This window comes from Erithacus rubecula (genome assembly GCF_903797595.1).
Source record: "Erithacus rubecula genome assembly, chromosome: 6".
Classification (NCBI taxonomy): Eukaryota; Metazoa; Chordata; class Aves; order Passeriformes; family Muscicapidae; genus Erithacus; species Erithacus rubecula.
This window is the reverse complement of record NC_136688.1, coordinates 21,109,522-21,133,812: the sequence shown is the minus strand read 5'-3', so window position 1 is coordinate 21,133,812 and position 24,291 is coordinate 21,109,522. Positions and strand designations below refer to the sequence as shown.

Here is a 24,291-nt window from a genome sequence, read left to right as displayed (position 1 = left end):
GAGCTGTTACACTTATGGTAGTTAAGCAACATAACTGTAAAAAGCTGCAGCACCCTTTTTGAGCAGAAGGTGCACAGCACAGCATATAAAAACATGTGAAAAGTAGAAGGCTGACCACTGGGTATAACCAGAGGACAAGGTCTTTGTGCAGTTGCTCAAGCAAACATGCAAGGCTGCCTTGCCCCAGCAGATACCACCAGGTGACCAAACCCTCCCTCCCCACTTCACAACAGCTTTCAGGTATCCTGTAACTTTTGAATTCCCTGTGCTCTGTCCTAGAACCTGCAATAGGTGGGATGATCCCCTACCTTCCAGAAAAGAGTACGAGATACACCTGAAAAACCAAATGACAATGCAAAAAGCAAGTCACTTCTGTGTAAGCTTGTGTAAGTCAGAGCACAAGGTGCAGTAGAGAGCAGGTATGCTCTGCATGAAAAAATGGAAAAGGGAATTTCCTTGATCTTAAGGATTAAGATGTTCTCAAACAGATGGGCTAGAAGAGAGTAGAGCACATTTCTATTTTATCTGCCAAAAAGACACTGAGATGTAGAGTAATAGAGAAAGAAGCAAATAGGCTGTGTCCTTATCCAGGGTATCTAGGAACGTCTGGGCTACTGCTGTCCAAGAGAAAATGTGAAACTCCTTAATGGAGCTTTCAGCTTGAGGACCAGGAGGTACTTGAGAGCCACAGGGAATCAAAGGAGGGCATAAGCCACTGTTTGTAGTCACAGCTAGAGGATCTGAAAGAGCTATTACCTGCCAGCATGTCCAACATTTCTGATGATATTCTGAAAAGTGGATCTGATATTTTGTCTTTGGAAGTGGTATTTCAAATGCTCCTTTGCAGGAGACTAAATATTACAACACCATGTTGTCAACAGGTGTGCAGGAGTCAGTCATCACCTGTCCATAGGATGGGAAAAGAAATGCAGCAGATCACCTTCACAGTTCTCAATTCTGACACACAAGCGTGCTAATCATCTCATTTACTAAAAAACTCAGGTGAGATCAGTATTGACCCTACAAATAAGTTTTAACCTAAACATTCACATGCCCAGTTAATTTACAGGGTCTGTGTCTTACTTTAGCTAAGACATCTGATAATTTAGCAAGATATCAACTGTGCTCAACAGTATCCTGGTAAGCCAATAAAAGCAGGTATTATTTTCTGCAACCCCAGCATCATTTGAGAAGTAAGGTGTTGACCGTGAACAAATTTTCACAGCTTTGGAAAGGCTGAATGAACCAACAATCCCAATAGTGATAGGGCAGGCTGGTATAAACACTGTACAAGATAAAAAGGCAAAATGAACTTTTGCAGAAGATACTGGGATGTATTCTTCCCAAGATCCAGAGGGCAGCCCAAGAACAGAGACTCCAGAGGCAGAGGCACAGCGCAGTCTGATACAGTGGTCATTCAAACAAAAGCAGTACATAAGATACACACTGAAAGGGGGGTACAAGATAGCTGAAAAAAGTGCCTATTTTTCCTAAAAAAGGATTTGCAGTGGTAAAAGAACTACTGACTTCCTGAGGCATGTTCCCATGGTGCATTTCTGCACAATACAGCATGAGACAGTCTGGAAACAAATACACTATTTAATAACATTCTTCACACCATCAGAAGTGCACACACTTTCACATATAAGCCCTTGAAGGACACACTATCTTCAGTATACTCAGAAGAGGACTCCAAATAGTGTCTGAAACCTTGGCTAAGGTGTTACTTAATCAAAATAAGCATAAAAAAACCAACCATCCTGGGGAATAGTCAACAGGACAACACTTGCCTGATTTCTCATCTAAGATCACCAGTTACAACATCAGAAGGTGCAGCAAAAGCTCAATTAATTCCAAAGACCAGATATGTGTGACTTACAGAAAACTTATCCAGTCCTGCTATGCAAGGAAAATGCTAATCTTAACTACCAGGCAAAGTAGGGCACACCTTATCTACTAAAAAGATTCACTTGCAAAACAGCACCACATTACCTAGAACACCAGGAAAAATAGGATCACACTGTAATTAAAAAAAAAAAAAATGAAGCAGAAAGCTAGAAACTACAGTGAGCTATAACCTAAATAATAATAAAGAACTGCAAGCATTTTTATTTTTTTAAAAAACTTGTTTTTAAATTTTTTTAAGCTTACAAATAATTCAAATCAGCAGCCCCCCCCTAAACTGAAATCTTGGTTGGTTTTCAGACACAGATAAACTGGACTTGAAAGAAGGTTCCCCAAGAGGCACAAGCCTGTGCACTTCAATGCAACAGCAAACACCAGTTTGGTGGTCAGGAGAAGCAGCTCAGTTCACCTGAGAGAAGCAGTGTCAAGGTGTCTGTCATACCAAGTCCTGATGGGACACAGGAATACTACAAGATCTTCACCCCTAATAAAATAACATTAGTCCTTGAACCAGCTGTTTCAAAGCAATTTGCTGTAGCAGCTTGAATTTGCACGAAGAACATTGAGGCAAATCCTGGCAACTTTGCAGGAGGTTTGGGATACAAGAACCCACACTGTAAGCAGGCAATGGCTCTTTCAAGATCAGGGAAAGGACATTAAAAACTCTTGCTAGAACTGAAGCATCTCATAACTTTACATCTAAAGCCACATATAAATATTGCCATTACAGTGATACAGTATGATGCAACTACTTGCAGAAACATTCAGGATGGTCAGAGATTCTAAGTAGCAGAAAAAGAGCTCTCCATTTTTCTTCATACAGGAAAGGACAAATTGGTTTAGGTAAGGAGAATCAAGTACATCCACAAAGAGGCCATCTTTCCAGTATCACTGCAATGGTAAAACTCTAATCCAGCACCCAGTATTCCGAAAAAGAGTTTGTAACCTTTCAATACAGGATAAGAAGCTGAGAGGTCAAAGCAGAACATGAAAACCTCCTGCTTTTTAGTACTTTGTCTATGCAGGACAGAGATGAAGAATTTAAGACTATAGAGTGGCTCCTGAGGGCTCTATAAAGTGTTTGGTTGGTTTTAAAGGAGAATCAGTCATTTTGGGAATGTATCCAATTTGGGACTTACAGAGTTCACAGAAGTAACTTACAGTGTCATGGATGGATGGAATCTCTGTTTTCCAGAAGTACCAAGTACTTCCAGACCAGTGATAGCAGATAATTATTACACAGTGATATATTCACCATGTAGAAGCATGATAAAATCAGCTGGGTATAACAAGAGCTAGTTTTTTCTGAACATTTTGAAAGTTGTGAAATTCTGAAGCCAAATACTAATAACCTAAGAAATTGCTAAAAAGGAGCTGTGTTGCACCTGTTGCAAAGGAAAGCTATGCTGTTCCTGCCTAGCTTAAGATGCCTGCCTGCAATTTAACAGTGCTTGCTATGTTTTCATAAACTTTGAAAGCATGTGCATATGAACACTTGATCAAGCACCGAGAAACAGGTTCCAATTCCTTTTATTTAAGTACACATGTAGGGAATTCCTTACATACTGCAATAGCTGCTCATGTAATCTCACAGAAACAGCTTCCTTAAAAAGAGTGAATATTTTTAAAAATTCCATCACATAGAACTGCAGTGGCAGGTTAAAAAATGGCAGACCTTAATTAAAATGTTCTGTTAACTTTAATTTTCAATATACACAGACATATAAAAGTCAGTTCCTCACTTCGCAGCTTTCACAGATGACTTCAGCTCTCCGAGCCCAAATCCCAAAACCACTGAACCATCGGGTAAGTTTTACACAGTACTACAAAACAGAGGGAAAACACGCTTTATTAATAGCTTCCACCATTTGCTCTCGTCTGACTTCCACGACATCAAAACATATTACAATTTCTAAGACACACCAACCAAGTCAGAAACACACTCTGAGCAACAGAGGCTCAATCAATAAGGCCATTCACCCAAACATTACGCTGAGCACTGCAAGCTTTTCTGAACGCATCTCGCTGTAACTAGGGAGCTAAGGAAGCTGAGCGGGAAGCAGGCTGTGCGGAGGGCAGCCAGCGCCGGCCCCGCGCAGCCGCGCTCCGCACGGGCGGCCGCCCTCGCCCTGCCGCGAGTCGTGACTCCCGGAATAGCTCTGCTCCCCGCAGCCCCAAAACAGCCACCCTGGCTGACACCGCACAACGAGTGCGCTGGGACACAGTCCCGAGCTGTTCCGGGGGAAGCACAAGGTGAGGGATCTCAAACTCCCCTTTTCGTTTTTCACCAACACTATTTTCAAACTCCCGCCCTCAAGATTCTTTTTTTAATATTCATTGATGTATTTGTTTTTAGTAAGCATGAAGATAACTATTTTTAATTTGCTTAATGTCATTATCACTCTCTGTGACTATGTGTATATCTGATATGTGTATACGTGAATTTTTTGGTATGTGTATACATTAATTTTGCACCATTTTTGCAAAATGAAGTCTAAATTCTTCTTAGAATTCTTCTAATCCCTATTAGAACAATAATTATTAACAAACAAACAAAAATAAACAGGTTTTTTTTTCAGATTTAGGATCAACAGAATGAAATTCAGAAATACCAGAAAAAGCACACTGTAATAAGAATTTAGGGTCATTTATAGAGACTGAAAGGCATCCTAATACGAATTAACAAAAAAAAAAAAAAAAATCTGCCCTTCCTCTCAAGTCAATTTCAAGTTAGTCACTCTACTTGAATTCAAGCAAATTTAACAAGGTAAACAAGTTTCTAGGCAATTGAGTGTTATCTTTTATACCTCCAATTTGGCATCCACAGTAAAATGACTGCTGTATCCTAAAGTCAGGCACTTAAAAGTACAAATTTTCAAGGTTCTCCAAAGTATTACTTATAAAGGAAAATATATTGTTAATTAGTCCACATCTACTGCTCAAAGAAAGAGTACCAAGCTCAGCACTGGAAGTGTGGCACATGCCTAAGGAGTTACAGCAGGCATACTTTTATCCAGTAGCTACACAACTTTGAAAATTGTTTATTTCTCATATTCAAGGATTTTTTTTTTTTAATAATTTGTTGTGCAGAACAAATCAGCTGAATTTCTTTTCTCTATAAAGAGCTACTAACTAGCAGTTTTTCCTCACCACAACATACTCCTGAAATAACATAGAAGCGATTATCACCATTCCCTCAGCAGAGAAGTCTATCAGGGATTTTTACAGTTTTGACAGATAAAATGGACTTGTTGTAATGGAACTTAACCTGCTAAAAAAGCACATAAGACTAAAATACACATTCATAGAAGGAAGTTGCAGAAGGAAGACAGCACTCTTTGTACCAATCCTTTCTTGTGCCACAGACTCTTTCCTGCAGGCACTTAAAAGGCCTAATTTTAAGTCTCTTGGCAATAGACCTTCCACCAATTGGCTTAAACCAGATTTTTAAAACAGACTTTCATCCAATCCAATGTGAAACAATCCAACAGTTATCCTTTCATGTGATGTTCATCTTATTTTACACAGAGTGATAAGCAACAGACTGCAATATACAAGTTAACAAAAGGTGTTTAATGGTCCAGAGACTGGCACAAGGGCCCTTGTTTTGGTATCCCTAAAGGCTTATGTTACAAATAAGTTGTTAGCAGAGATGGACATTACATTTCTGAATATTACAGAAAATGCAATGTATCCCTCCACACAACAACTAGAGGCAGAGGCAGCAGTGACTCCAAATGTTTTCAGGGAAGATAATTCCTGGTTGTTAAGTCTGAGTTTCAGAAATACCAAGGAAGTCACCTGCCCTTTGATCCAATTACCTAACACGTAAAACATCAAGACTCAAGAAACCATTAGGTCCCAGAGTTAGTCCTGATCCTACAGGCACAATATACAGAGTATGTGAGCAGAGGAAGACACTACTTCTGCTGTGTTTACATTCAGACAAGAAAGCCCCAAGTACCTAATTCACATTTAAATTACCTTCATACGTTTCTTTCCCTGCACTTTCTGGGTTTAAGAACTATTAATAAATACTGCACAGAAACACACTGGCAATGAAGTTCATAGCAAGCACCTTCTTTCTGGAAAAGGCTGACTGATTGCTGCCAGGTGTGCAAAAGCACCATCTCCTAGAGTTTGCCAGCTCACCTACACTTTGTGGAACCCATAACAGTGACCAATAAACTTCCTGGTTTTCATCCTTAACACCACCTGTCACATGTGGTCTGTTACTCCATATGCTGAGAAATGATATGGATAGGAAGTCCTTCTGCAAGGATATCACTAGTCATCTGCAGAACTTTTTACTTGTGTCTTGTCCTACCAGACTGCTACCTCAAAATTCTCCTAAGAGGTGAAGTAGTTCTAGGACTGCATCTTGTAGCTTACAAGACATCTGTCAAGTGTTTCTAAGTATTCTGCTCAATTTCTTTAAATGAATCTAGACAAAATTTCACTGATAAAATTAAAGAGAAGATGATTTTTAAAAAAGGGACTAAGGGGGAGAAATATCCAGCCAAAACCACTGAAGCAGAATTCTTCTTAAAGATTAAAAAAATAAAAAATTAAAAATAAGGTCCCTTTTCAATTGCTCTATCTTTTACATCATGGTTCATCTTTTAATTTATTAACAAATTAATAAAAATTAATTCAGTTTGAATCCTCTGTCCGCTCTCTACAGTGCCTGCCAACTGCTCCTTTAGTGGCTCACACAAGGCAAAACCAAGAGAACTTCCTTCACTTCATCCAAGGGAAACTTGCTTCAGAGATGAAATCCAAGAGCTCATTTGGAGGTTAAGATCCTCACACTACAACTTTAAGTGAAAGGTGACTTCAGTGCATCCAAACAAATCTAAAATATTTGAAGCCATTTTGTCAAGTTCAAGAAATATACGGGGATTTCAAGTACGTCAAGCTGAACCTGGCTCAGATGATAGAAGGCTGCAAACACATTCATTTAGCTTAAAATAGATCACAAAAGGTCAGAATAACTGCTGGATTCACTTAGTCTTCAAGTTAAGCTCAGGCAAGTGAACCTTGTCATTTCTGTGCAAGAAAAGTAAAAAGACATTCCCTTCTTCTCAGAGCTTGTCTGCATTTCAACCTCCTCTATTAAACTCAAATATTCTCACTTGCCAACTCCAAAATGTAAGGAGGATTTACTGGGGTGCAGCAAGGAGGAAATCTGAGTGACAGGGCAGAGATGAAGGAGCCAAGTGCTCCAAGGGAGGTGCAGCTGAGCATCTGCAAGGGTCAGACTTGTCATTTGTTGCAGTGGGTCATGGTAAGGGATGGGGCACAAATACGGGGATCAGCATCAGGCTGGCTTCAGAATGCTGCCCACAACCTGGTTACCAAGAAAGCAGAAGAAAACTCTAAGACCCACCTGCCTAGGAAATGGGGAAGAAACTTTTCTGGGTTTGGCAGCACATCCCATCATGCCAGAGTAGTAAGAACACAATAGATCCTGAGTATAAGCATGACAGCTGACAGTTGACAATACTCAAAACCTTAGGGTTAGAGACTAGTTCAGCATGATACTACCACGACCAAGCAACCTGGATACACTACACACTGGGCTGAGGAAATGTACTGGAATGAAATAGCTACATAGATTTTAATTGCAAAATATCTGTATCTCCTTATAGAAGAAACCTAGATTTTCTTATAGACACATAGCCAAATCAAAGTTTTGGACATTTGTTCTCAAACAGTATGAAAGGCTTACAGTGCATTCCAATTAAATGCATTTGTGAGAATACATTGGGAAAACAATTGATACCTCTCAATTCAAACAATTTATTTGGCCTCAATTTTATCACCTGGGTGCATATAACAATAGACCACCAACTTTAAAGCAGTAAATAGGAATTTCCTTAAACTATATCATAACTGATAACAAACTCAAAATCTGCCATATTGCTTTTATATGCACTCACCTACAAGTAAGTGGCTATTTAGAATTGCAAGTAGAAACACTAGCAAGCTACCAAGATTTTTCCTGGCTCTTGCAGCTCATGCTTAACTTCATGACCTGTCCTGTGAAGGTACCAGCTAACAATGGACACCAATACCAAATTCGTTTGACAATTTCCCTACAGACAAACTCTGAATTCTTCCCTGCTTATCTGGTCTGCACTACATTCCTCATATTGCAATATGTAATGAGGCATAGGCAATGAGTTTCTACAGCAAAGTACTTCTCAATTCTCCTCAGAACAAACCTATCCAGAGCAGTAACTGAAAGTTTTCTGCCTGCAAATCCATGGTTCAAGAACCAACTGCTGGCACAGAGCACTTGAGAAGTCTTGGACCATGCTCATTATTAAATACAGCAAATCAAGGAACAGACTCATTTTGTGGCACTCAAGAAATTGTCTCCATTCACAGAGAAAATTTTTTTCTGATCCTCCCTGAACCTTTGGAAGTGTTTAACAATGCAGTGCAACAGACACTTTAGAAAAGTGGTGGAACAGCAAAGCAGCATGAACTAAACTAGAAAAGCATTTTTTAAAGTAACCTTAATAGTCTATGGTTGTGCATAACAACTTAATTAAAAGATCAAATATATTTCCATAAAACTTATATAATTCCTTATAAAGGTTGCCCATGACTGAAGAGGAAATTCTCAACTTATTTTTCAGTCAGATACACTATTTCTTAGGGAACAGAAAGCAGAATTTCTGTTTCATGGCAAATCCTACACGACCCAAGTACTCTGTAAGAAAAAATAGCTTTAAACCATGCTTGAAAACACAGTGAAAAGTCTTCTAAAGTCTTTAACGACTTCTAATTAACCCACTAATTTTTGTTGCTCAAACTGAGCTGCACATTCAGAACATCTGGCATTCCTATAACATCAGTTCAGCCACTTTAATGTGCATATGCACATAAAAAAAATCAGCTCCAGGTCAGCTGGCATTTAGCATGCAGAAAGACATATCAGTATTTCCCTTATGATGGTGGTTATGCAACTTGCATTTTGTAAATAGATGTCACTCCTAGTAGATGTCTACTCTCTGAGTAGAAGAGTCTTCTGAAATAGAAGGAACACACCTGAGCCTCAAAAGCAGTCTCATTTCTTGTGGCAGAGTGCATCTCTCCAATCAGTAGGATAAGCATGAGACTGATTAGTGAAAAGGAGGAGAGAATCACAGAACTCAAAGAACTGGAATTAGTTAAACAGCCATTCTTCCTTAAAGTGATTAAGAGTCATTACTCAAGAAGAGCAAGCTCATGTCAATTTGAAGAACAATGGACCACCATAAAGAAGTTTAAAACTACCTCAGAAGCCTGCAAGTGTACCACTCAAGGAATTACTCCCTTAGCATTGAAAGTCACCTACTTTATATATGACAATATCTGAGCAGACTGAAGAGACCACATGATATTGAATACAAGACAATTCTGTCCAGCTTAAACATAGTAGGATCTGAAAGTGCAACTCAGGCTTGCTTGATCATGCAGACTATCCAAATTCTTCAGTATATGCCACAATGAACAAGGTATACTTTTCAGTAGCTCAGTGTTGTCAAAAGAAGTGTTCTGAAAATCCAGTGTGAGTCATCTCATTTCAGAATGGTTTAGGAAAGGAAGCAGAAAAATGTTTGGGTGAGGCCTAACAGTAATTATGTATTACAGGCTGCTCCACATAGGGACACGTACCTATTTTTTTAATCTGAGAACCTCCTCCAGTAGCTATCATGTTAAGTGCTGAAGCTCAAAGCAATAGATTTATCTGTCCTGTCAGCATCATGCTTAATTCCCAGGGAGAAAGAGATACCCAGACTGTTACAGAAAGGGTGAAACCACTTTCAGGAAGCTTGTCCCTTCACACATAGGTGTTTGATTCCAGATCATGATTATTTGTAGAAACTTCTTTCAGTTATACTTTGACTTAGCAAAACAACTTTATGTCATGTTGCTGGAAACGTGACTGCACATGCCCACACACATGCAGCAAATATCATCCAGCTACTGCAGTGAGCCACCAAAAAACACCACCTTGCTGTAGCTTCTTTATGGATTGGCAGCAAGAATCAGCAGTTACACAGGTTACCTGGACAGTGACACCTACTCTGCTGCATTTACACTGTCACTGGATTGATCAGTGTCCCAGTCCAGACACTGCAGTGACATCCTGAAATGCAGGATACTAGTGAACAATGCCAATTACTTCCAAATCAGTCGAAGACAGAACTTGATGACAGCTTTGCTCTAAGAAGGAATGCTCTCTACAACTTAAATACACACACAGAAAAGAATAATTTTCCATCTAGGAAACAATTTCATATGCCATCTTACACTGGACACTAAATATCAGAAATAGTGACATTTAGATCAGTAGCACCATACACCCTGACTTTCACAGATCTAATACAACAGCTACTGTTTAGCAAGTTGAAGTCCTTGAGTTTTTCAGCCATCCTTACTTTCACTCAATAGTGTTGACACTTAGGGGATTATGCTTTACAGTAAAGCAGTGCCACTAAGAAATTCACAGAAATTTTCGATAAACTTAAGCCAAAATTATACATTTATGACCTTGGAAAGAGAGAAGTTCTTGCCATTATATGCATTATAAACTGCCATTATATGCATTATATGGACACAAACAATTTTAGAAAGCCAAAGCAAGACAAGTGAGAGTAACAGAGAATCATAATCTTAAAGGTTTCTTTACTCAACATCATTATGCTGAGAAACCTGCTTTATAGTACAGAACTCCTAGCCCTGCTTATCAAAACCTTTTCACATGGTTACATTTCTCACTTTATCTTGGCATACTTGGCACAAACTAACAACCTGATGTGAAATATGCCTTAATAAAAGGGATATAGATTAGAAGAGGAATTCTTGTGGGTTAGATTATACTTTGCTGTGATTGGAAAATTATCTGTCAGCATGAGACTTGAGGAAGCTTTTCCTAACTGATCCTGTACAAATATCCATTTGTGATTGAAACACTAAAGTTGTTACCTTATTTTTCCATTACAGCCATTTACTACACCTTTACTGAAGAAACAATCCCTAATACAGGTTCTTAAACACATTAACTCATTCAATATATTCCTATGACTATAAACACTCATCATCTCAAAAGAGCTTACAGGTCTTGAATCTAATCTTTGAGTAGTTTATTCAAACAAAACAAAAAAAGAGGAGACAGGGCAAGCTACCAACAATAAATCTGTATACTTGCTAAGACCACAAAAAACCATAAGAAAAATACTTTTAAAAATTTCTAGTTGCACAGAAATTGCCATTATGGCTGGAGCCCATGAAATCAAACTTGCTTCAAATTGAGGGAATATTCAAATGGACAAATGACTGCATGTTTCTTGCCCTACTATGATTTTAGACAGCTACTACTACATGAATAGGTGGCATTTCAGTCTGGCCTGGTAAGCTGTTCTTGTGGAAGACTAACAGTTTTAGAAGTACTTATTCCAGAATTAAGCCCTATTGTTCTCAGAAGTTAAATATGAACAGTTGTAAAATTGATCTGCAAGGCCTTTACCATTTATATCTGTAACATTTGCACTGTGCACAAGAGCAAACTATTTTCAATATCAGAGCTGTATGTATTAGCATGTATGAAATTCATGTGCAATTGCATTTATTTATAATCATGCCAGTGAAGTTTAGGGAAGAACTTTAACTCACTTATTTCAGTAGAAACCTGGTCCAGTTTTTCTTTTGACCTACTGACTAGTACCACCTTCATTCCACGTCTTGCCAACTGTAAGAGAACAAAACAGGAGACATTAGAATAGTCATAAATCACTTCCAGTTTAGTACCCTCAAAGAAATTGCAAAATTCATCAAATATCACAGCAATATATGACCAGCAACTCTGAAAAAAATACAATTTTAAATAGAGACACAAAGGGGAAAACCAGGAAAAATCCTTTCATTTTATTTCTTACTTAATTCCCTTCACATCAGCCTACCTTCCCAGTCATCTAATATAGGTGGATAGGCACATTCGTAAAATAGAAAATGAACAGTGAATATTTTACAGAACTTTTACACTACCTCTGTAAGTCAGAGCAAAAACATAATTACCCATAATGAAGTTTAGTCTCCCAAGTTAAGATACCCATGGTTACTTAAACACCTGTGTTGGAACTCAACACTTCCTCCCTTTAGTAAGGCTTCACTCTTTGTACTATTCACAGGCATTAAGGTTAATTTACTTCTGAAACTCTTCTAGGGAAGCTATCTGTGGAACTTGAGCTGTAGCCAGGGCATACCCTGGTCATCAAATCAGACCTACCACTAGAAAGTTTAGAAAAGAATCTAACAAGGATCTCAACTGAAAAGTGACTGCAGAAAGACAGTTACATATCTAAATTACTTTAAAATGAAAATTATGCTTCTTACTACAATAAGTAGAAACAATATATCTATCTATAGTTCAAAGTGGCAATACCTTTCAGACATTTGAGACCTACATATGAAAAAAATGTATATCATTGCTCCAATAATACTCCTTCACTGCCTTTGGAAGCTGATGAGAATGGGTCTTCAATGGAATTAGGAAAAAATGCAACAAAAAAAACCAAATCTACCAGCCAACAAAACACACAGACCCAAAAACCTCTAAATACTACAGAGCATAGTACAGCAACAACCTGAAGTGGCTTTTCTAGCAGGAGTATGGAAAGCAGTAGTGATTCTGTCAGGGAGAGGTATGGCAGAGTTCATCAGTGAACATTTAGAGAATTTCCACCACAAGGAGCTTGAGAGAAACCTCTGCCATGTTCACACTAAAGGGATGCACTCTAAGTAGTACATCTGAAATTGGAAACCCTTTTGCAAGTGGAGTTCTAAGTAGAGAGTACATAAAAAAGCCAACAGAAGACCCTGTATCTAGGAACAAATATCACTAAGAGAAGTAATCAAACTTGAAAAAGAGCACTTGAGAGCAGGTTCAATGAAGGTGTTTGATTCAACCAAACTAGTTTCTGTTGAGCACTCTGCCTTCACTGGTAAAGACCTAGTTGGTTGAAAGGAACCACAGTCTTCCAAGGTGAAATAATGATCCCTGAGATCCCAGTTACTAATTACATTTTCATAGGAATCAATGAACACCCACTTGTTTTGTAGATAACCTGTTATTATACTTGTCCCTTTGGCCAAGATTCTTAGGGCCCTGAAACAGCTGAATGACAAGTCCTTAAAACTTAACATAAAACTCACCCAGAGGAGCATATGTTGGGAAGAAACCCTTAAAGACTAAGGATAGATGCAAACAAGGGTCACCACTCTAATGGAGCTGGTGAATGGAAGTGTTTGATTTCCTTAAATGTCACATTAGTGACTACCACATTTTCCACTTCAGTAGCAAAACACAGCTGCTATTTAAACCCTTTCTCTCCAGGTTGGAAAACAATGACATCAACACCCAACCAAAGCAAGGTTAAAGCTCTTGTTAGAGTAGACATAGCAAGAGATTCTAAAAATGCTATACTAAACAGATGTGCATAGTAGAGTACTGCAAAATATGCAATGGGATCACAACCTCTAGTTTATCACTAGCACACAAATATTGCCAAGGTTGAATTTATACTAATGATTTTCAAAAGCAAACCAAAGATGACGATAGAGGGGCAATGAATACTGACTCCTGACCATATCCTCAAAACATGATGCCTTTCACAAAGGGGTGATCTAGCAATGATAAGGATATCAGTGCTGGGCAAAGATTAAAGGTCTTAATACTCCAACAGTGAAAATGTAAAAACAGTTCTTTGCCTGGAAAAGGAAAATAACCTACAGAGCAGAGTATAACCCAAGAATCCACACAGTCATAAAGCTCTTCCATCACTTTCCAGTGAGATCATATCAAACTTTCAAAGAGGCAATTCTCAACACACAGTTACAATTCTCACAAATTCCTCCAAGGAAAAGGAAGTTGTCTGCATGACTATAATCAAAGCCATCAAGGCCCAAGCAGCCATATGCCAGTGGAATTTATAGTAGCCAGAAGGGAATTTTTAGTAGAAAATCAAGCCTCTGCTGGCAGCCTTCTTAAGATCTCCAAAGATATCTCTAAAGTTAATTTAAAGATTGAGATGTCTTTCAGGTATTCCACATTTTGCCCTACATCCACACTTGACTTTATCAAGTATTCATCCATCTAAGCTGTCAAAGGATGGATTTGTGTTTTATTCTAAATATATGCATAATTAATAATAATAAACACAATTCATGAACAATGTGTTTTATTCTATAGCCCAAGAATGAGTACCTGTACCCTTTGGGGTGCTTTTGGGCTGCTCTGTGCTTACAGCAACCACTGTAAGGCTGCTGTAATAGACATGGTTTGCCAACAATATCTCATACTCATGATGGCTTTCCTAATGGGGGTTTGAATGCAGGAGTGAGCCAGCAGCAGACATTCATGCTCAAAAGCAGCCTAGTTCTTAGAGACATTATAGAACATAAAGCAAGCTGTAGCTTTATTCACGTGGTATCTTAGCATATAGATCCTGGAACTAATCTCCCATGATGATCATGGGGTGTCTCCCACAGTAGAGGACTTCCTCCTGATAATGCTCTGCTGTGGGCACAGTCACCTCCTTCCACTTGCTCTGGATAGTTAAAATTAAGAGTTGCATCATTTGCTTCAGCCATGTAACTGGGATATCTGGCACGTATGAGCTGTGAGCAAACAGCCAGGATCAGGTGCTTAATTCCTTTTGCAGCCAACTTCCCTTTCTTGAACCAGTAGTATGAGGTACTACTTCCTGCAAAGCAGAAAGGAATTTGGGTGCTAGGGGTGCAGGTAGCAGGGCAAGGCACATCAGGACGACAGGAAATCCAAAGGGCAAGGACTACCCATGAAGAGTAATGCCATTTTCCCTGTGGGCTTTGCAAAAGAAAAAAGCCCATCAAGGAGAAGGGAATCTCTCACTACTGATCTCACACAAAATCAGGCTGGTGTTTCAGAGAACACAAAAATAAGCACAGAGAGGCTCACTTTGATACTAATGCTGAGTTTGAAGTTACTTTTGCTATAAATTGTTGTAGTCAGCACTATTTGTCATTATGTTCTCTGGGCTTATAGGCTAAATTACCCTAAACTAACAGGCACTTTCTGTCTTAAGCAATACATTTGAGCATATTAAATATATTTGGAGCCCACATATCCATCAAGAGCAAAAGAGATACAGGTAAAACCCAGCTTCAGAGACTTCATGAACATACTGCTGGCAGCTATAAATGCCATTTAGTCAGTGCCTGGAAGTAGCAAAAGGAAAACCAAGGGCTAAGAAAGTTAGAATTCTTTTAAAAACTAAAAAAAAAAAAAAAAACAAAAAAAACAAAAAAAAACCTGAAGGACAAGGTAGGAGCTGAAAATATAGTTCACAAGTACAAGCAACTAACAAAAGAGATACAACTTTTGGCTGGTCACCAGAAGGAGGCAAGGTAGGAGACCTTTTTCTCCACAGATATCTATGTTAAGATAAGGTGAGGAGATATCACATGCAGCTTGACAGAGTTGAGACAGCTTGACATATTGCCAAGAATCAAGAAAGATTTCCAAGTTGTAAGAATTCTTACCTCTTGTGCATAGGCTTTCCCAATCCCATCTGTAGCTCCTGTGACCACTGCAATGACAACAACAAAAAGACAAATCTGTATTAGTTGCTTCACAGAAGTAACTGCAATGGGTGTGCTCATTTGTAGGCTATTAAAGTACTCATTCCAGACAGAAACACATCAAAGTCTCTGGAAAAGCTGTACAACTTTTATGAAATTGGTTAAAAAACTCACTCTAAAACCTTTCCACAGATAAGAAAGGACAGAAAGACATGGAGTTAGGAGCCTAAAGTGTTTCAAGAATCAGGTTCAGCACCCCTTCTCAAGCCAGTCCTCTGTCCTAACACACTTCCTCAGAAACTCTGTAGACTAAGAGAGATTTCCAAGCCATTAAAGCCAGCTGTCAACTTAGTTTTAAGTGTACAATAAAATAAAATGTATCTCAAATCTTGTAAGCATCCAAGAAAATAGATTTTAGGACACAAGCAACAGCTTTCTGTTCCTCCAGCAGATTTCAGATCCCTATGACCATTGTGCCCACCAGCAGCTGGCATGAGGGTCTGATCCTGGCATCAGTTGCAAGGTGGACTTCTACAGCTTAAACTTTCTCACCTGTGGGAGACTGGATCTGTGTCAAGCTTCAAGTCTTTCTAGGATTCTTTTCCACAAGCTGAGAAGCTGTGAGTGACTCAACATGCCATTAGTTTGACAGATTATTCCAGGGCTCTCACCACACTAGTAGCTGATGACCCCAGTAAACAGCAATTCCTCCATACAGGAACTGCTTTTCACACAAGTACATTCAGCATCGCTTCTTTTCTCTCTCAGCTTTTTCTCCTCACCAAATCCAGTGCCTACACCTCGACATCCTCATATTTTTAGCTCTCCTGTCTAACCTCTTATCTGTCTCTGTTCTCATTCTCCAAGTAGCCACAGAATATACTGGATTTTTTCTGTTTGTGCTTTTATCAGATCAGAACAGCTTGGTTTGTGCTTCCACTGCATATCGCTGAACAGAGCCATGGCCAAATAACTGGACTTGTTTAATGTTTCAGAGCCATGAGCTGGGAGTGTTGGTTTAACTCTCAGACCAACCTCTACCTGAATGAGGCTCAGAACAGACCGAGGTGTTGTCTGGCATTGGGATTCAGCAGTAACTTCCCTTCAGAGCACTGGAAGGAGATGTGTTTGCAGATTATTTGATTACTTACTGCTTGCAGATCCCCTCTAACAGCTGGCATGCAAACTGCAGCTAGAATATTTCTGTTTGAGTAATAACAGCTAGGAAATGCTGTAAGCCTTTCAGTCTCTGTGCCTGCTATCTACAAATAAGTGGATGTAATTACAAAAGATGAAACTGACAGCAAAGGTCCTATGTGAGTTTGAATGGCCAGCAACAATTCACTAACAGGCTAGAAGGACAGATCCAGTCATATCCCTGATTTAAGTGGAATTCACAGATGACCACAGATGAAGGTCCATGCATGTATGTTTATCTCCTCCCTGGTTCAGGGTTCATTTGCAAGATGCCATAACTCCAGCATGGTAAGGATATGCATACTGCACACATGGGATGCTGTGGCTACTAAACAGAGTCTGGCTGCTGCACTGTCAGTGCCAGGGAATTTTATTGAGAAAACCAAGTCTCTATCACACTGCTTTGCCACTTCCTATCCAGTCACCATTAGGGAAGTGTGAGTTACAGTTTTGGTACAGAAACAAAACCATGCAATGAAAGGTGAAGAAAGGCCCAAAATGATCAATAAAAATCAAACTATAGGGAAGAAATCAAGAATACTTTCCCAGGAACCCATTTCCTGCAACCAAACTTGTACCAATATTGTTGTTACCCATTCAGCCAGATACACCACAGTCCTGCAGGAGAGCACGGTCCTTTTAGTTCAAGGACTAACAAGCTTCAGTTTCAGCCTTGCTGACCTGGGATTCACATTATGTATTATCACACAAGTCACTGTTGCTTCAGCAAAACAATGAAGCAAACTGGAGTACAGAAAACAGTACCAAGACCCTTCCCCATAAGGATCACAACAGTGGCTGGACAAGTTCCAAGCTGACACAATGTGGAAAGTATACAACTTTAGTGACTCCGTGAAAGGGGTTGTTTCTTTCACTATAGTTAGTGAGGCACCTACAGAAGAGCCATCCCCTGTAACACTTACATTATTTCTTCTCCTTCCAAGTCAGAATTTATTGACTTAATTGTTTTATTCCCAGATTACAAGCTCAGTATTTCAAAATACTCTTTTCTGACACTGTAAGTTATTCCATTTCTAGCAGCTGCAGCCAAAAATGCACGCTCCATGAGGCAGGGACCCCAAAAAGCACCTGTAGCCCTTTAAAGGCTTAGTAAAGTACAAGTAGTTTCAGTCAAGGATATTTACTCATTTATTGAATCCATTGCTTAGGTAAATAGTAATGGAATCAGCTGGAGCACGAGACATAAGCTGAAGATCAGGGATTTCCAACTGAAATGTGAATAACAGGATGGTTTTTTTTCCCTTTATAGGCCCTATTAATTAAAATAACCTGTAGTCCTGAGGTTAAAGTTCCCTCCAGAACAGAATGTGAGAAATTTAAATAAATCAGATGTACATAAAAATTACAAAAATCTCATCAGGAAAAAAGTAGTTCTTGAGCAATTACCCACAGAAACAGACTCCTGGTTAATACACATTCCTGTTTTGTTTCTGCTGCAGGAAAAGGCATAGGCATCAGGATAAAGTATGCAGCTGGTTTTTCTTAGCAATAAGGGAACACCTCACACGATGACACTGAGACCATCATTTAATTAGCGGTTCCATGTGAAGAAGGATAACTGTCTTCTGCTCCATGATCCCACACCATCCTGAACAACAAACACAGTACAAGGACTGCTTTCCAACATCTAACCTAAACCATATTTTTTCAGGCCACTCTCTTCCTGAGGCCCTTTGAGAGAAGGCACCTGGCTCAGTTCCCTCCCATGCAAAGTTAATGGATTCCCCATCTACAGCAGCACTGATGGAGAGGTCAGCACCCATGGACTGCAATGGGAACATGCACTAACCGACCAGTAGCACCCAGTTCAGCCAGATCCCATTACTGCCCATTTACTGGATCCTAGTGAGCAGCTTGGAGGGTTAGAAAGGCTGCCCTGACAGCAATCTGCCAGAGCAGAAAGCAAAACTTAAGACTCTACATTGTAAAAGCAGGGAGAAGAGGTAAAGGCAACTGATCGGACCAACATCACAGAAATCAAGATTCAATCACCTTATCTTCCTCCACATTTTAGATTACCTAAAGCTTGTACATTAGAATATCCCTTTCAGTTTTCATATCGATTACATTGATCTCAAGTTTCCATGCTGGAGAAAAATGTTGCTATTTCAACCACTCCAAAGCGGTGTCAGTTTAACTAAATTTCTACTATCAACTTGATGTGCCCAAACTAGTTTCACTCCAAGTGTGGATTAAGCTTTTGAATTCTGTTTCTTCTACAGACTGCCTTCCAACAAAAGTTACAAACTGACTGCAGTTGGCAGAGCTTAAAGAAGGCAAAGCAAGTACGATAGAAATAAGTTATTGTCTATACAAACTGCACCAGCACCTAAGTGTGACTATACACATTTACTCAGTAGTCAGACTAACTGTAGTAGCTTCCCACTTCAGCCATCTGCTGTCTCCAGGAGAGAAGCAAGAAGAGTGCCCAGGCAACTTGTGTGTGAGCCCACCAAGTAAATGTTTGCCTGAATGGAAGTTTGTATTGCAGCATTGGCTAATTTTAGACAAAGAAGTCAACACCCATCTTTGCCTTTTCCCTACACTCCTAAAAGTCAGGGGACAGAAAATAAAGGAAGGTATCCAGTAACACAATATACTCTGAGATCAGCTAACTCTTAATAAACCAATATATGCACTCCCATTGGGCTGGCTGTTCTACTCTGGGAAGTTCCCACTGGCCAGTCTTCAGCAGGTTTGGATGCACAGTATTTCACAAAATAATTAGTCCTCACCTGGAACAGATTCCCATCTCAAGAACCTTTTTTGAAGTTAGTATATGCATAACTAGAGAGCTGACATATACATAATGTTTTTTAAGTTCCCGAAAAGCCTGTCTAAAAATTCCTGTTCTGAGTCAGAGTCCACAAACTGGCCCTAGTGAGTCCAGCACACTGAAAGGAACATCTCTTGCTCTTCTAGGAAATGACAGTTTGGGTAAGACTGTTATAATCATTGACAGATGTATGTATGGTCTCATCATCCAGTTCGGCTTTCATTGCAGTTTAGCATCAATAGCCTTATATTCCAAACACTACACTGTTCAAAGTGGTAGACAAGGATTTGGAAAGCTGATGGAACTAAAACCACTATTCATGCTAGCCACTAGTGTACACTACATTAGCATAAATGACTGCAAACCCATCCATGCTTTGGATGCAGTGATAGGGTGCACAAAGAAACTACCAATCTCGTATCAAGGTCTCCAAACAACAAGAGCAGAATGGGGCATCACCTGCTCACACTGCTGGAGGAGGTTAAGCCATATGTAGGCTGTAGATATTTCAACTATCATTGTATATATAAAGTCATCAGCACAACATCACAAATCAGCAGTTAATTTTATTATAGTGTTATTCTTAATACGTCATGTAATCATTTCCCTAAATCTTCATCTCAGGACATTATAGCATCCTTGCCCTAGTGGCTGTGCCAGAATTTTGCTTCCTATGTCATTGTGGGGAAAAAAAGAACAACAACAACAACAACAACAAAAAAAAAAAAAAAAAAAAAAAAAAAAAAAAAAAAAAAAAAAAAAAGAAAAAAAAAAAAGAAAAGAAACCCACACCTCCTCCCATAGACTTTTCAACTCCCCACTTGGAGTTTATGCATTTTTGACCTCTTACAGTGATCTCTTTAATTTAAAATTAAAGCTACACAGCTACACAGGGACCCATCACAGCCTCTGCTACTCTCTGCACCTTAATACCACCTAGCCAACTTATCTCCTAGTGCTTCACAGATTTTGCCACGTAACAACAGTTATGACATAGTTCACAAGTATCAGCACCATTTCCTGGCCAGTACCAGGAACAAACAAACATAGTTAGAAAACCTCCCCAGCCAGTGAGATGTGCCATCTTGTACTAGAAGGGAACAGCTTTCCTATTAATAAAAAAAGCCACAGACCAAGCCTGTGGAACAAATACAACCAGTGACTTTAGTCTAGAAGATGAAAATGACCAGTGGTACTTTAGAGGATAAAAATATAGACACGTCTGCAGAAGCCTTACATAGGGGAAAATACACAAATGTTTCCAATAGCGCCTGCATCCTTCAGAAATCCCACAGCCCATGGCTAAATGAGAGAAATAAAGTGCCACCAGCAGTGTGGGGAACTCATGGTTTTTTTATATAAGAAAGAACAGCCACTATGTTGCCAAATAAGAGGTCACCAAAAAACATCCACCATCTCCTAAGAGGGATAATAGAGGTGCATTCCTTGCTCATAAAAAAAGGGATTACCATTCCAGAGCCAGGCAAAAACAGAGCCTGGCAGCCATTGCCAGTCTGCTTTGTGACTGAAGTGAGTATTCAAGGCCCAGGGGGAACATTTTTACTTGCTTCTCATGCAGCCAGGACATCTTAAAACAAAAGCCAAGAGTGGTGCAGTAAAGCATGAGGCAAGCATGTAGAAATCATCTCATCTCACGACAGGAGCAAGGACCAGTGTTGACATAGGGAGAGGGAGCAACAGCAAGCATAGAAAATTCTACTGCAGTTCTGCACAGCAATCACGCTGAAACAAGATTATAGATTCGTGACTCCCCAACTCAAGGTTAGACTACAGTGGAAAAAAAAGCTTAAAGAGATCAAGTCTGCCTTCAGATACAAACACATGTTTTCCACAGCAAAATGAACTTTTGCAAAGCCTAATGGAGATAAAGCACAGAATACTTTTATCCATATTGCCTCTAGCAAACAGCACCAGGCATACTCCTTGCAGTGCTTTCACTACCTGCACAATGAAGCTAGCAACTATTAGGCATGCTCTCTATTAGTCTCTCCAAACTACAAATTCATTTTGGTTCAGCCATATTCCTGTTTTCATTCAGAAAAACCTGAGTTTTTAGGCAATCTTTCAGAGTACTGCAGATGCACTCATGCATGTCATTACCTAGGAGGAAGAACTCAGGCCACCAGCAATGTTATTCTCCCTAGACACATGTGGGTCCAGCAATTTGGGAATACCCACACCCTTCCTGTCAAAAAACTAAGCTAACTAAAACATTTCAAGGAGGGTAGCTTAGCTACATCTCTGATCTCCGCAGAAGTGTTCAAATTTGTTGTCAAAATGGTCACTGCAGAGCTAGTCTGTCTGCAACATCCTCCATTCATTCATACAGAAGAGCCATCCCTGCCCTGCAAGACTGAACCCAGAAACGAGTGAGGGTCTGTCACAGCACAGCACCCACCTGCAGCACATAAACTAGGACTCTCTGTGTATTGCTAAAGCAATACAGTTGAGAGAAACTTCACAGCACAGCTAACCTTAGCATAGGTTTAAAGTACAGCCCATAAATAACTGAAGACTCGAGATTCTTCTGCTACGAAACACAGAGGCTATATTAAGACTATGACAGCTCCTGGGGAAAACAAAAGCTGGCAAGGGGAGAAAAGACTATCCCTGCTTGGCATCAAGCAGTGCTTCATTTATTACAGATTTATATAAATCACTGGCATTTGACCAATACCAAGCTTCTAGATTATCTCCAGCCAACAAAAGTACTTTAGTCTGTGCTGGTTAAAAATATTCTACTTTTTGTCCTCAGCTTGCTAGGAATGGCTATTTTTAGTAAGACTCCAATCAACCTTATCAAAATCAAGCATCAAAAATAGACTGGAGAAACACTGGAAGCATATACTATTTTTAGCTGCTCCATCTATCCCTGCCGTTATCCACAAATTCTGACTGCACAGACCATGCATGAGTGCTTAGTTATTCTAGGCAGATCTTAGTCGTGACCCTTTTTTTCCCTGAACACCTGAATGCAGAAAACACTCGATTGATTAAAGATTAATACAGCCGCAAACCATGACAGCTGCCTTTCGTCTGAGTGCTTTTGGGGAGGGGGAGAATACAGCATGACAGAGAGCTTGCATCAGTATTCCTCTTGGGGATCCATTACATGGAAAGAAAATTGCTATTTCAATTCCCTTTTGTTGCTAAAAATAGCAGCCCCAATTGATTCAAGCAAACAGGGCACCGGCTTAGCAGTGCCAAATTTAGAAACCACTGAAGTCCCAAAGAGTGAACGCTAACGCAGTCTAACACATGCCAGCTCATATTTAACAAAGAACAAAGAAGATAAGCATGCCGGCTGCAAGCTAATAAGACAGCGGCAACTCCCTGCATTTTTATTGAATAAAAACAGAAAACTCTGTGCAAAAAAAAACCAAGACAAACTTCACATCTATTCTCAATTTGACTGCTGAAATAGGAAGCCTCATCAGAAAGATCTGTACCCAAGCTGGAATCCTAGAAGTTCTGTATATTCTTTTATTTTTTTCATATTTTTTTTCTGCACAGAGGAGCTAACACCTAATGGTCAGGCTTTGAAAAGACAGGCTACAGAAAAAGGTTCAATTCCCAAAACCAAACACTTACTTGGTAACAGCTTGTGTCTAGGAGCTAGGATTGTGGGTAGAAAAATATTCTATAAATATCACAGCACTGACAAGTTCCCATTTCACCCAGAACTACCACAAGAAAGGGTTTTGGGCAGTGCACTCTGAAGATTCTTTAGATTTGAGAACTAGAAGCAATCTAGAAATCCCTTCAAGAAAAGCATCCCGAAGAACTCATATAAGTCACACCCAATGCTTAAGCAGTATCTGTTCCAGTTGCCTTGGGGAAGCTCTCACAGTTGAGGTTGGTTCTTTTATGCACTCAAACTCCAGTCTTTGCTGTGAGGTCTTTTTTTCCTGTTAGTCAAGGGCTGCTGCATTATGGACATGGGCAACTGGGAGGAGAGGGGAAATTCTGATATCCTGTTCAGAAGCCCCCACCCCACCCTTTGCTACTTTCAAGCCTTTTGATCCAGAAAATGTCAGATGAAACCAAGATTGCCCTGAATTAAACTTCCTGCAGTAGCTAGTAAGTTGTTCAGATCACCTGCTCAAGCCAGTTTTAGGTGAGTTAAGCACTTGCAAAGGCTACAGCTGCCTTGTGCTGGGTAAGACACTACAGTAAGAGTTACTGCATAGCATTAATATTCAGCAAAAAACAACCTCTCGTTTGTTCATCTTTGTGAAATACGTGACAGATGCTGACTGTCACGGCAAGCACGACCAGGCCAAAAAAACCACATGCATAGAGGTCATTCAAATTACCATTTCTGGTTCTTCCTGCCTCTAGGAGGGGGTGAATACAACACGAACATTTTAAAGATCAGATAGCTCAGGACTGGCACCATCTGAAGGCTTTCAGTGTGTTTGCCACTGGAAACACACATAGATAAGTCACTTTTCTGAGAAGAAACTGAGCAGCCAGAAGAAGGGCCTCTGGGTTTAGAACCTGCAATGCTGAAAGAAGGTTCTACATCAGAAGTCACTAAAATAAATTTGAGATTTTTTTTCCTCTTACACTAAGTATTTGTAGCAGATAGAAAAATAAATTCCAGTTAGCAATGTGGCAACAAAAAAACCAACACTTGCAAAGTAGAAAAGGATCACAAGTGATCCTGGCAAGCTGTGGGCATTTTTGTTTCAAGTCAAAGCTATGCAAGATGTCAGAATAACTGAGCAGAGAAAAAGTGGAGACTAGTATAAAAT

At 39.6% G+C, this 24,291-nt stretch overlaps 1 protein-coding gene across 1 annotated transcript in view; it reads right to left on the bottom strand.

Moving 5' to 3' along the window:
• The window catches only part of HSD17B12 (hydroxysteroid 17-beta dehydrogenase 12), an 81,072-nt gene that overhangs the window by 34,617 nt on the left and 22,164 nt on the right, over positions 1 to 24,291 (bottom strand). Inside the window, 2 exon segments of the mRNA XM_079308485.1 lie at positions 11,575 to 11,650; positions 15,481 to 15,527. Of these exon segments, the coding sequence (XP_079164611.1) occupies positions 11,575 to 11,650; positions 15,481 to 15,527 (123 nt within the window).